This window comes from Chelonoidis abingdonii, chromosome 3 (assembly GCF_003597395.2).
Source record: "Chelonoidis abingdonii isolate Lonesome George chromosome 3, CheloAbing_2.0, whole genome shotgun sequence".
NCBI classification, from domain to species: Eukaryota; Metazoa; Chordata; order Testudines; family Testudinidae; genus Chelonoidis; species Chelonoidis abingdonii.
Genome location: NC_133771.1, coordinates 143,705,403 through 143,718,916, shown reverse-complemented (window position 1 = coordinate 143,718,916; position 13,514 = coordinate 143,705,403). Strand labels below are relative to the sequence as shown.

The window sequence follows — 13,514 nt, the reverse complement described above, 5'->3', positions numbered from 1 at the left end:
GAACAGGCCTATCCTCCTGATTGAACTACTTTATCTCTAGCTTGCTTGCTAGCATATATATACCTGCCCCTGGAAATTTCCACTACCTGCGTCTGACGAAGTGGGTATTCACCCACGAAAGCTCACGCTCCAAAACGTCTGTTAATTACTACAAGCTTAAAAACCAAGAGGAAACATAAATTGTTCCTTTCAAAGAAAGAAACAGCTGCCATCCTTCTCTTTCCTCCACATTTTCTATAACAAGATCTAATGGCTAGAAGTTGAATTGGACAAATGAAGTGCACATTTTCAACAGTGGAGGGTAAGTAATGATTGGAGCAACTTACCAAGGGTTTTGATGGATTCTCTCATCTCACATCATTCTTCCATGTGATAGAAATTTTTAAATCAATATTGGATATTTTTTTCTACAAACATAGGCTTTAGTTTAAACAGGAATTAATTCAAGGGAGTTCTATGGCCTGTGTTAAATGGGAGGTGACGAGATGATCATAGTAATACCTTTCTGGCTTTATAAATACAATCTATACATTTTTGCTGTCTCCATTTGATGGAGAGAAAAATGCAGCACTAGGCTCTCCATAAAATGCCTTCTATTCCACACATATTCTTGCTCAAAAGGTGGTTCTGTGCTGCAAAATTGACTTTATAAAAATGGTACCTTCTTATTTAACAGATCTGCTCCCTGAATGTATTCGGAGCCATGGTGAAGATGAATACTTTAATTATTTCTGCTGAGTTTAATAAAATACGCATTTTACTACTTTCGAACCCTTCACATTTATTACTGAAAAATAAAGACTTATGAAACTGAAGCTACAGTAAGTTATTTACACTACAGGAATAGATCCCTTAGCTTTTAAGTTTGCTGAATGTATTTTTTCATCTTTGTCAAACATTGCATCTCACATTTGGGCCTTTGCAGGTTGAGAGATACATGTACATCAGCAGCTGATTTAGATTACTACATTCCTTTCAACTATGTGTGTGAAAAAATTAAATTAAATGCAATGGGTTTGCACAGATATAAATTCTTTCTGCAAAACCTTTATTATTTGTGATAATGTTCGAGGAAAAAATCCAGCCTAACTTCTAGAGTTAAGTTTAAAAGGGTAGTAGTTAAGGGATAACAGATTGTTTTACCTGTACAATGAATAAACCTGACAGAGAAATTACTAAACACATCATGGAATACCCACAATGCCATTATTACATGGAATCTCTTTTCAGAAATGGACAACACTTTAATAGCAGACTGACAATGCCCAATTACTACCATAGAACCAGTTCTGATACTTGAACCACCACAAAACAGGATTAAAATACTTCTTTAATTATTATTTTCACCTGAAAACCAAAAAAATAAATCTTGCCAAAAATAAAAAAAAAGTTTGAGGTTTTTTTTGCCTTTTTGTTTTTTGTCTTTTTTTTGTTTTTTATATTTCTTTTCTTTTTGACGAAAGCAAATACAGAAAAAGTTTTCATTTGGTCAAAACTTAAAATTTGTTTGAAAATGTTTCATTGAAATTTCTTCTATCAGCCCTAATATCTTACTTTCAACATAGCCATTACTATGCTGTCCTTCAAATAGGATCTTTATCACTCAGTACAGAAACTGCTAATTGAAATTGTAATAAACTCTCAGTTTAAATAGGCTTGCATTTCTGATCTTTTGGAAAAAAAACAAAATGCATCTTGAAATCACCATATTACACCTAAAAAGGAAAATCTGAGATATAAAAGAAAAAAAATCATAAGAAGTGCTTGACTGGCCTCTCTCAAACAGCTGAATCCTGAAGCCAAATACAGTCATGATTCCAGTGGAAATATAATACTGGCTAAAATGAAGAGAGGATATTAGTGGCATACCCCATCTCCCCAAAAAGGCAAAATGACTGGTTAAAGTGTTTCAGGTAATTGATAGATGATTGTAATGATTGGGTGTCAATAAGCACATGCATGAAACCAGAGAAATCATGAGAAAAGAACTACTTTTTGTACTGCAGCATCAAACAATATAGAAAATGGCATTGGGATTAAAGAAAACAACATTTCTTAAAATACTAGCCAACACATGATAGATAGTTGGAAGATCTGTTAGCAATTAAAATCTATAAAAAACCCAACAACTTTAAAGCACTACTAGAAAGATCTATTAGGGTTTAATAAAAATATGTTCTGCTTATTAAAAGGATTCCTTCCACGCTGTAAAAATATCTAAACAGCAACCAGAACTTGGGCAAGTGTCTTACTGAATCCAATTCAAAGAAAGAAGCAGACTAGCTCAATTTCATTAGCTGCCACTTATGTTCCCCTGACCAAAAAAGACAACTCAGTATACTACTGCTGCTGCAAGCTTGCAAGAAATGTCACCTAATCACAAACTCGGAAAACAGTAGCAGACTTCAACTATTAAAGAGACCAATAGTTGGAGAAACAGCATAAATGATTACTAATTGAAATTTTCAACATAATCTGTCCTGTAGAATTAAGATTTGTTTTAAGAAAATATTTTACCAATATTATGCAATTTCCAAAAGCTATTACATTGTTAAGTGTAAAGTTTGCCTGGCATTTTAAATTATTTTAAAATTATTTAAAATGAGCCACAATCATGTACCTGTAACTTGCACTCCCAAATTAGTCATCTGAATTCATGGTTATCCCAGTTTTCATCTAAATTCCTACAGTCGTCATTTGAGTTTTGTTGTCAAAAGAAGGAATCCTGATACAGTGTGTCTCTCTGAAAGGTTCTCTCTCTTGCTGAGATATACAGTGCTCACTTTTAAAATCTTTACAAGTTGCTTTTGCACGTAATAAACATTTCCTCCTCATTCAACAGATATGCCTTACACTTAATACAAGGAATATCCGTGTACAGAGTATGATATAACCCAATGAACCAAGATAAAGAAATGCTTAGTACAACCGACTTTAAGTGGGGACAATTATTTTGTTCTGACTACCCAGGAAATTCAGAAAAAAGCATTCCGGTATTGCACTCAGGGCTGTAAGGCTATATGCACTGTTTCTGTAAATTTATAGCATAAAGTCAAGCAGAATGGACTGCAAAGTAGAGTAAAGTAGAGCATAAGTGTAGTATTAAAAATATTACTGGTTTCCTTATTCTAACAGCATAATTTATGAATGAAGGTCTAGAAATTTGGAATTTATGCAAATACTGCAAATACACCATTTGTATATTTTATCAATTTTTCACTGAAAGGTTATTTAAATTCTCTGCTCCTGCTCCCTCATCAGTTTCTCTGTTACTGTAATAGTCAGGCTATACAAGCTGGTAAAAAATATTACTACTAGATATTTACATGCCTTCAAGTCCAAGTTAAACGAGGCATGAACAGAAAGTGAAGCTAGGGTCTTCGGGCTATGATTTAATAATTAGCATTCACTGACAACCTGATTATTTGGGGTGGGGAGGGTCTAAGATCACAAATTTTGGCAGGTGGAGGAGGGAGAAACCCAGACACTGAGGTGAGGCATGGGGAAGAGGGAAATGTGCTGCCTCAGCCAAGCCATGGAAAATGCCACGTTACTACCATTAACAATATCACTGAGTCTGCAGGAGCCACAGGAAGAAGGCAGCACCAAGAACCCTAGTTCCTTTTGGGGACAAGGGAGACAGACCACGTCCAGGGCAGTTTCAGTCTCCTTTGATCCTCTCTGAGAGGTGGGGGATCATAGAGGCTGCATCCAGTCCTTGCTCTACGGCCTTGCAGGCACTTCCCCCTTCCCTCACAGTCCAAAATCCCCAAGCTACACAGGGAACCTCCACTCATCCCACAGACTCTATGCTGTGAGGTCTGACAAAAAAATAGTGAGAATGCATCACTACTCCTAGGGTTAAAATTCTGAAGCCAAGAAGAGTTTGCCATTGACGTCAACAGGGCCAGAATTTCACCTCATAATCTCAGCTAGGGTGTATCAGCTGTAACTGGAACAACCTCACTAAGACCACAGAGACTAGAAGTGTTTTATCCTCACCTCCTGCTTCAGTCTCCTTGTTTCCCCAGGAGATTCAGTCTCCCAGTTAGGGTCCAAGTGAGATCAGCAGAAATTTGGAGCCTGCAGAGGTGCCTGGGGCACTCAACCGGCCTGTGATGAACTTCCTTGTTCAGAGTTAGAAGAAATTGGTTCTTCGGTGTTACCAACCTTAAACATCCAAAACCAGCCCCAAACAATAGTGAAATTTAAATAAATAAGCACCCAAAATGTATCATTTGCTTTCTGGCTTCTGAACCTTTAGGGTTCACCTCTATTCACATCTGCAAGGTTTTCACTGTAATCATGAAGGTGGTAAACTCATTTAAAAAAAATAAATAGAAACTCAGATTTTCTCAATCATTTGATTCCAGAAGATGAAGCTTCAAGAAAAACACTAAGTACCACAAGACTCTCAATATAATCGCAAAAGCTGGCAACACTGCATGATGATGTTGTTTACTGTTATCATATAACCAGCAGATTGGCCTGCAGTTCTCAGGAGAGTGAAAGTGAAATCCAGGCCAAAACACAGGACGTTTACAGACAGTTGGCTTCTGTTTCCATGTTCTCCAATGGCTGGCAGCAGGAGAAGCTGCTTGTAGGCCCAGTGTTGAGACAGCTGGTCCTGAGTCAAAGGAGGAGGAAGACAAGTGTAATAGAACCTTCCTCCCCAATAGCATTAGTACTAAGGACGCCCACCCTGACTACCCAACATCAAAATCCAGGATCAGCAAACTGAGCGGGTCTGAGGAGGTGCCTCTGCCCACACTGGAAAATGTGCATGGGATGTCTGGAAAGGAAGAGGGGGGAAATGCCCGGGTGCAAGTCAAATGGAAATAGGGAGAAGGCTGGTTTGGACTGACGAGAGGCATGCTTGATCTTGTGTCATTTTGTAGCACATCATCTGCCTTGCTCAGCCCAGTCAGTGCTTCTTTCCTGCCTCCAAAACTATGTTAACCACCAAGTGATGGGCTCTTTGAATTATTTTCCAAAAGCTTCCCTAATAGAAAAGTGTTGCCTCTATTTCACAATTTCAGTCATATTTCAGACAACAAGTAAATACGGACAATAGTGAACTGTGCTTTAGCAAAGATTTTTTGTTTTAAACTAACAGCTATTGAAGGGGAATATACAAATAGTGTGCAACTTGTACAACAGATGATCCTATATACTTAACATTCTAATAGGATAAAGGTTAAGCATAATATTGTTTGACCCCTTCAACTACAGACATTCATGCCATGTTATTGTTAGTATTGCATGTTAAGCAAGCAAATTTTCAATGAACTCGTGTTGGCTTTACCACAGACACAGATGTTAGGCGGACTCCTTTGTTCATAAGGTTCTCATTATTTACTCAAACCAAGTTGAATATTTGACTGAAGGAAAGGACCATATCATTGTTTTCAGATTTCACTCAATGATTTAACTGAACTACATCTGCCAGCTCTAGAAATACCAAGTATTTCTTGGCGCCAGTACTGGCGCCTTTTTCTATGACTACCATCCTAAACGTTTCAGCTTGAGGAAGTCTAGTAACCATCAAAACAATTTAATAAAAAATAAAATTGTGATTAAAAGTTACTCACTAGCTGACAGAACACAGTAAAATTTGTTCTAAATATGAATTATTCCACAAAATAATCTAAGCACAGCAAATGGAATTCACGTCTGTAAAGATGTAGGCTAGAAAGCTAGAAAAATGTTTTCATGATTTATTAAGTCTGCACTATACTTGAAACCATATTTATTTAATAGGTAGGCTGGCAGTTCACAGGACAGTTCAGTCTGCTTTAAATCTATTCAAAGGCCCTGGGAAGCATAAAGGACACACTGAATATAAATAACTCCTCTTTTCTGCCATCCGAGTATAAATGTGAAAAATATTTCAATCTCACTAAAATATTGCTCTTTATAACATTCTTGAAGATAGAGCAACTAAGAATTCTATATGTGATATTCTAATACTAAACATAGGTGTGATTTTACACAGCAAATAAATAAAATGGAAGTCGCAATGTTTCAAGGTTTCCAATTATGCTAACTGAGTTAGACTCAACAATACATCTCTTCATATAGACTGGAGCCAAAGACACTCGATTTCATGAATCTGACAGAACCCAAGTGAAATAATGTAAATTGCAAGGCTTTGAATGAACAGGGCAACCCTGAATATAATGCATGGCAATTATGTAACACTAATCAAATGGGTTACACACTGGCATCAAGTACCTTCTGGCTTTTAGAAAAAAATATTTTTATTGAAATGCCTTACTTAATAAAAGTTTATTGTACTTACCGTGCTGGATGTCTTTCATATCTAAATGAAGACTGGACATTAGTATTCCAACTGCCTGAGATCTTTTGTTGCTTAACAACTTGACAACCTGGCCAAGAAAAGAAATATTTATTAACTTGCACTCAGCAGCCAGGATTTACAAAATATTTTGCATTGCTAGTTATGAATCCAAGAAATGCAAGGTACCTTATACTGTACTTGTTTAATTGGATAAAACAGCTAGTAATGTGCTGTTATTCATGCTATGCAAAATGTACTTTTTCTGTGTAAGCCATGACAAGTGTAGACAGCCAGATAATCTGGGTGAAATCCTGGTCCTCTTGAATTCAATGTAAAAAACTGTCATTGATTTCAATGAAGCTACAATTTCACCCTCCATTAGGATATGCACTTCCATCTTCACACTGATGTTATTGTCTTATAAAGCAGGCTGTCATATAAAAAGTTTCCAACTGTGTTTTGGAACGTGTTTGGTTTCCAAAACCACACAATGATTTCCAGCTTTAATATAAGCTAAAATTGTGAGAATGTCATATTTTCTTTGAATGTTTGATGCAGTAGTGGCCAATATGAATGATATTTAAAAGCAAAATAACCATGTACATATTGAGATGCTCTTTGATCACTTTTAGGGAACACAAAAGGTCTCAAAGTATGTTATGAACGCTACATCAGAACCTCAAAACTACTTGTTTGAGTAGCTGCGAGTTAAAATTAGCTGCATACATATAAGTACCTATCATGTGTTGGCTCTGTAAACCCAAAAGCAACAATTAATTTACAGACTAGCTTCCAGATAGCTTTAAGCATAGTGGCCTCTTTCTTGCTTCTCATTCCAGTTTTACAAAACATACAGAGAGTAGCTCCAGGAGAGATTTCTTATCAGGCAAATGATGTGGTCCTAGATAAGAGAGTTTTCTGTGTAAAGCAATTTGCTTCATAGTCTGAGAAGTATATGCCAATTACTTTTTGACTGAGACTACTTCTTTCTCACAGGCCATATAAGGGACAAAAGACAGACTTTTCTCTCTACAGGCCATTAAGTTTCAAGTGTTCTTGAAAAGTCATATGTAATTAAAGCCAGTAAAAGTCCAATTTCCAGAAGCAACAGACTCCTTAACAATTATCAGAAACAGTTGATGGAGTTTATATTTTTAATTAAATTGGAGCATTCATAGAAAATAAATAATCTTAATTCATTGTCGTACAAAGGTTTTAAGACAAAAATTGTAGCTGCAATTATGTTCCTAGATTTTGAGGGGAAACACACTGGCAGATCAAAGTTATAAAACATTAAAATAACAACAGCTAATTGATACATGACAGGTGGTTAAAAAAATCAAACTATTCTAGTCAGCATTGCTGAGCAGTAAATAATGTTTAATACACAGAAAAAAAACAAAACCACATTTAATGTTGAATAATTAAAAAAAAGAATTATGGACATTTTGAAGTCACTGTTTAGGTTTTATTAGCTGGAGGATGCTGCCCAAATGGCCGAATCATCCAGTCTCACTTGGAAAAAGATTTCTCTCAACATCTGAAAGAGTACAACTGATAACTGAATTAATCTAGTGAAAAAGTTGATTTATATCTAGGCAAGTATAAAGGTACACAAGGTGATTTCCATCAGACCACTACTAAGTCTGATTCCTTCAGGATTTCATACAACTGAATATAGGTTTTTAGTTTGATGTATAAAGAGTGGCCAATGGGAAATACAAGATCATGACTTAGAATTTAGTGGATAGTCTGGCTAGAATAAGGAAGTTAGAGGAACTCCCAGAGAGTCAGGCTTTTGCAGCCTAGCTTCTTATATTGTCTCATAAAAGTTAGTCTTCACTGTGTCAGCTTATATTTTGTCTTGCTTTCTCTACACCTCCCTTCTAATTAGCCAGTGAAATGAAAATACTGTATCTTGCTGATGAACTGAAAAAGTAGCAAGCCAGAAACCAAATGTGTTAAATTTTGCTTATAAATTTAAACAAAATACAACCCTAAACTCAAGATAGAATTTGACAAAAATCATTAAGGAATCTCAAAACATAAAAATCAAATGGACTGAAAAAGCTACTGAACATGGATGTCAAATGCAGATTTCAGAATTAAAGGATAGGACTCGGACTCATAAGTAAGAAAAACAATTAATTAATCTGGATCTTCCACCGAAGGAGCTCATAGTACTCTCTCTCTTTCAAACTAGAACTTCTAAATCTCAGGTGGACCTGAACCCCTTAAGACAAATCTAGACAGAGAAATAATCTGTAAGGGTTTTCTTGCAGTGGAGAGAAGCTATTAATTGTAACTAACAACGTATTTAAGACCATCTCTGTCTGTCTACAAAATAAAACAACTCTTGGTCATCAGGCTTTGGCTTCAATCTTTCCAGCCACTATATTGCCTCCAACAGAAATCTTGGCGTCATGAGTGAAGCAAGCAATTACACAGAGAAAGAGCATTATTATACAGTTGTCACTTATATGTCTCCAAAGTTTGTGCAGTACTGGAAAAACCATGAAGCATTTTGCTATAGACCGCAGCACTCTTCCTTCCAGGAGTAGGAAGTCCCCTCCTATGTTAACTAATAAATCTTTAGACGTTTCACTTTAAAAATTATATATATATATATATATATATTAACAGAAATTAACTGAACTCTGGTGATGCGGTAAAACTGAAGTATTTTCCACTGCTTTGAATCCCAAGAGTAGAGCATCCCACAGGAGTATAATTGTGACAGACTAAGCCTGCTGCGGTCAGCTAGAGAGGAAAGAGGTCCTTCTTGTGTTCCCTTTGAACCAGTATCTTCAGAAGGCAAGATAATTGCCCCAAACAGGAAACTGAACTAATGAAAATGTAAGTGGAAACACTTTAGGAAGAAATAGTCTAAAAAAACAAAACAAAAGGATAAAGAAATTGAAAGTAAACTAGGTCAAAGCTCAGGAACTTGTTACAGAGTGAACTAATGAAAGAACAATTAGTGTTTATTGAGTATCATAACTTTTCACTGTAACAAATAGGGAAAGAAATTGCCTACTTATAAGATGTGAACTAGGAATATTTTGGACCTCTGCGGCCAAAATTCTGAGTTATAAGAAGTGTGTACAAAGAAACATCGAAGTGAAGAGTAAGATCTATCACTTCTGGGCCTGCGAACAAAGTGTATAGAAAAGTGATTGAAAAGAAGGTTGTGATATAGTAATTGCCACTTTTTAGCTAGTTACATTTTAAAAAGTAGGTTATTTCATTTTGATTTTTATACACATCTTAACTTGAGTTTTCATTCAATCCATGGAAAATTGCATGAATACTGAAGTTTCCTATTTCCTTTTTCTTTCAATGTTTCCTCCAATACAGTGGCTGTAACAATACAATACTAATTAACAAAATATGAATATTAGCATATGTGCCTAAAGTAATTCCCACAATTTACAATAAAATCATTCACTGAGCAATCTAGGCCTACTGGCTACAGCAGAGGTGGGCAAACCATGGCCCACAGGACTGTCCTGCCCAGCCCTTGAGCTCCCAGCCGGGGAAGCTAGCCTCTGACCCATCCCCTGCTGTCCTCCCTCCCCTGCAGCCCCAGCTTGCAGTGCCACCAGCTGCGAGAGCCGCCAGGTGTAGTGTATTAAATTGCTCCACATAGTAACACACTATTTACGGAGCACCAGGACTGGCAGGCAGACCGTCAATAGTACACCATAAGTAGCACATTCCTACGGGGAGCAATTTAATACACTACATCTGGCCTTCCACACAGTTTCAGAACCCTGAGGTGACCCTCAGGCCAAAAAGTTTGCCCACCCCTGGGCTACAGGCTAGTGTCACTGTTAAAAGGAGAAACAATAAAAGGTTGCTAATCAAATCTCTCTAAAATCTAAGCACCTTACACACAATATATAACTTTTTTATTGTGTAATCTGGAATGCTTCTTTCAATAAATTAAAAAAAGAAAAAAAAGGAACCTACAGATAATATCAGCACATTAATGTCTAAAACAAAGCTTCTGACTGTTGAGTGGTCCTTGCTGTTGACCAGTAAACAAAACTACACATCAAATTTGTTTCTGATTGGAACAACAGAAGCAATAATATTCAAAGATACATTTAGGGAACAGTAATACAATGCAGGATGTTAGATAATAATAGTCTGAAACAAATATATGAAGATTCCCTTTCCCCAGAATAATATTTAGTTAATGCAGAAGAGTTTTGTAAGAATTTTCACCTTCTGGTTCATATTTTAACTGTTAATATTAACCAAAAGTGTCCCATGGTTCTTGCTGGTAAAGAAAACTACCAATTAATACTTAAACAAAAAATAAATCACTCACATGCAACTCAACTGTACAAAACCTAGAATCCATTATAAGATTTGTATGGAATATGCAAAAACCTTAAGTTTCCAAACAAGAACTTAAAAGACCAGATCACAGCAATAAAGCACTAATCAGCCTGTATCCCCTTCACTGGGCTGGAACTAAAGCCTTTTGGGGTCTACACTGCAATTAGACCTGTGGCTAGTGACTTGGGTAATGAGGCTTCAACCCAGGCCTGAACATCTACACCACACTTGAACAGCCCCTTAGCAAAAGCCCCACAAGCCCGAGCCAGCTGGCACAGGCCAGCTGCAAATTTTTAGTTACAATGTAGACACACTTTATTATTAACAGTCTAAGGGTAACAAATTTCTGGTGGAAGTGTATAGGTCCCTAAAAACAATACCAAATGGAATTTTGCATGTTTCCTATAAAGACTCAAGATCTATCATTACATTAAGGGACTGAGGAGATCCAGTGGCTTCTTTACAATAGAAAGGAGTTAAGGCAATCCTAAAAGTAAGGCTGGAGTAAAATACTTATCAGGAAGGACATTGGTGCTGGTAGCTTCACAGTCTTGCTGCAACGTTTTTAGCATAGGAAGCCACTTATGGCTGCTATAGCCAAAAATATCCAACACTGGACAATCTGGAAAATTCCTTTGCTCTTAAGGAGGGGAAGCAAGGAGTAGAGTGTTACAGCTCCAGCATTCAATAAAATGCACTGGAGCTGGCTAAATACTAACAGCCAATGACCATGTTCATTGACTCTGAAGATGCATTGGCTAAGTGAGTTGACTGAACTGCATGTAATCAATAGCTGTTATTTTGGGGCTGTTTTACTGCACTGGTCAAATGGGTTATTTATTTACATACTTTTGGTGGCAATGAATCTGGGTCAGGAGAAGGGGCCTTTGGAACAAGTTGAAGAAATTTGTGATGAGTCAGATGCCAACTTCTCTTAGATAGACTCCAGTCTATTCCAATTGTAAAGAATGGCTACAACAGTGTATTGAAGCCCCCATGTCTTCTGTCACTTGTTACACCCTCCTCACAGACTTGAGGATGACATTTTATCATCATCATCCCAGTAAATATTCAGACCCAATCTCTAGTTTGTATTGACAGTGTTAGGGTAAGGGAAAAAGTGGCGGCGATGCTGTGATAAAGCGAGATCCCCAACATTTTCTACTAGTCTTAAAAAGTAGTGTGCATTGCCCCAAGTGTTTAACAAAGCCACCCATGTCACATGAGGGCCACTAGTACCTTCAGTCATGCTGACCAGACTAAAGTCTAATGCTCCAGGGAAGGTTGGTTCTGGTTAGGCTCTGTATAAGTGTGCTTTGAACCCCAAATTAATATATCTTTCTTGACTAGGACCTCCGATCCAGTCAGCTCTGCTCCATTCTTCAATTCAAGATTCTCCGTTACATCAATACAAACTAGAAATTTCAAAACTCCCCTCACCATACACCTCTATAAAAGTACCATCCACCAGCTGTTGTCACACGGTATAAATTAGCAAAATACCTTTAATGCAAACTGCTAGCCAGCCTTATATGACTACTTCATAATGCTGCAACTTTTGTTTGAAAATTAGGTCAGGGCTAACTCTTTTAGCTTATCTTTCATTCTTTCCCACCTTCCTCACTATTCAGCTTTCATAAGTTATAAGCTTTCAACTCTATGTATAAGAATTGTTCATATTCTTTCACACAGTTTTACCATTAAAATAGCATAAATTTATATGTTGCTGGTTGAAACAAATACCACTCATGTGTTGTTACAGAGGTAATCCTCTAATAATAGATTGCTGCTCTAGTTAATGACTCGCTGTTATGACATTAGATGAAAAATTACTCAGATTGTTTAGATTCAGATACAAAGTAATAAGTAAAATAAGCATCATGTTCTTCAACAGGAGGAGACAGAACAATAGACTAAAATGTTCCTCTAATTAGAAACAATCATGGATTCAAATTTTAAAAGCGCAGAGGGAAATACATAGAAATGTTTCAACTCCCTGATTTTAAAACAAAACACAGGGCTCACCCACAAACCGCCAGATCTGAGCATCTCTGCCATTTTAGCTCATTGTTATCCACAACAACTGGCTTTTTTCCCCTCATTATTCCTTGAGGACCACAGCTATGATTTTCAAAAAGGGGTAACTCAGGTTAGGCTCTCCAGTCCGTATTTAGGAAACTATAGGGGGATTTTAAAAGTTTCTAAGTGAGTTAGGAGCATAATCCCATTGACTTTCATAAGGTACAATATAGTCTTTCTTCAAACATACACTTGTAAAAATTTGGTATAAAATCCACAATTTTCAAACTTCTCTTACCAGGCCATTTGCACGTGTGTTTACCTAACTGGTACAATCAATCTTAGTCATTGTACACACAAAATAGGCATACATTTCCTCATTCATTTTGAATGCACCATTGCATGCCTCAATTTGTTAAAAATTATGCTCATTCTGAAGTTACTTTATTAGAAATTATCTCTGAACTTCAGGGAGATTGACAAAGGAACGTGGAAAAGCAAAGGGGAAAAACTGCTATGATCTCAAATGAGAGATCTTACTTATATCCATCTAAAAACAGATGTCGTCTCGCCTGACAGAGAGAAAAAGCTTTAGGGCCTTTCTAAGTAGAAGGTATGTGGTAACAGAAGAGGATCTATAAAGATTGTGCCTTTTACTCAATTTATTCACTCACTATGTGTCTTTCCAGTTATAACTGTTCAGTTTGGTTATTAAAACCCTTTATGTTTTACTGAAGTCAGCACTTGAGAGCTAAAATAGCTATAAAGAGTAATCTACATTTGATTCTGCTCTGTTCATACAAAGCAAAATCACTTTTCTAATTTCACAGGATTTTGGAGTGCGAAG

The 13,514-nt window shown here is 36.7% G+C and overlaps 1 protein-coding gene across 1 annotated transcript in view; it reads right to left on the bottom strand.

The window, feature by feature from the left end:
- FMN2 (formin 2) overlaps positions 1–13,514 on the bottom strand; it is a 238,261-nt gene that overhangs the window by 129,076 nt on the left and 95,671 nt on the right. The window contains exon 7 of the mRNA XM_075064186.1: positions 6,302–6,389. Coding sequence (XP_074920287.1) covers positions 6,302–6,389 — 88 coding nt within the window. The remainder of the gene's footprint in view (positions 1–6,301; positions 6,390–13,514) is intronic.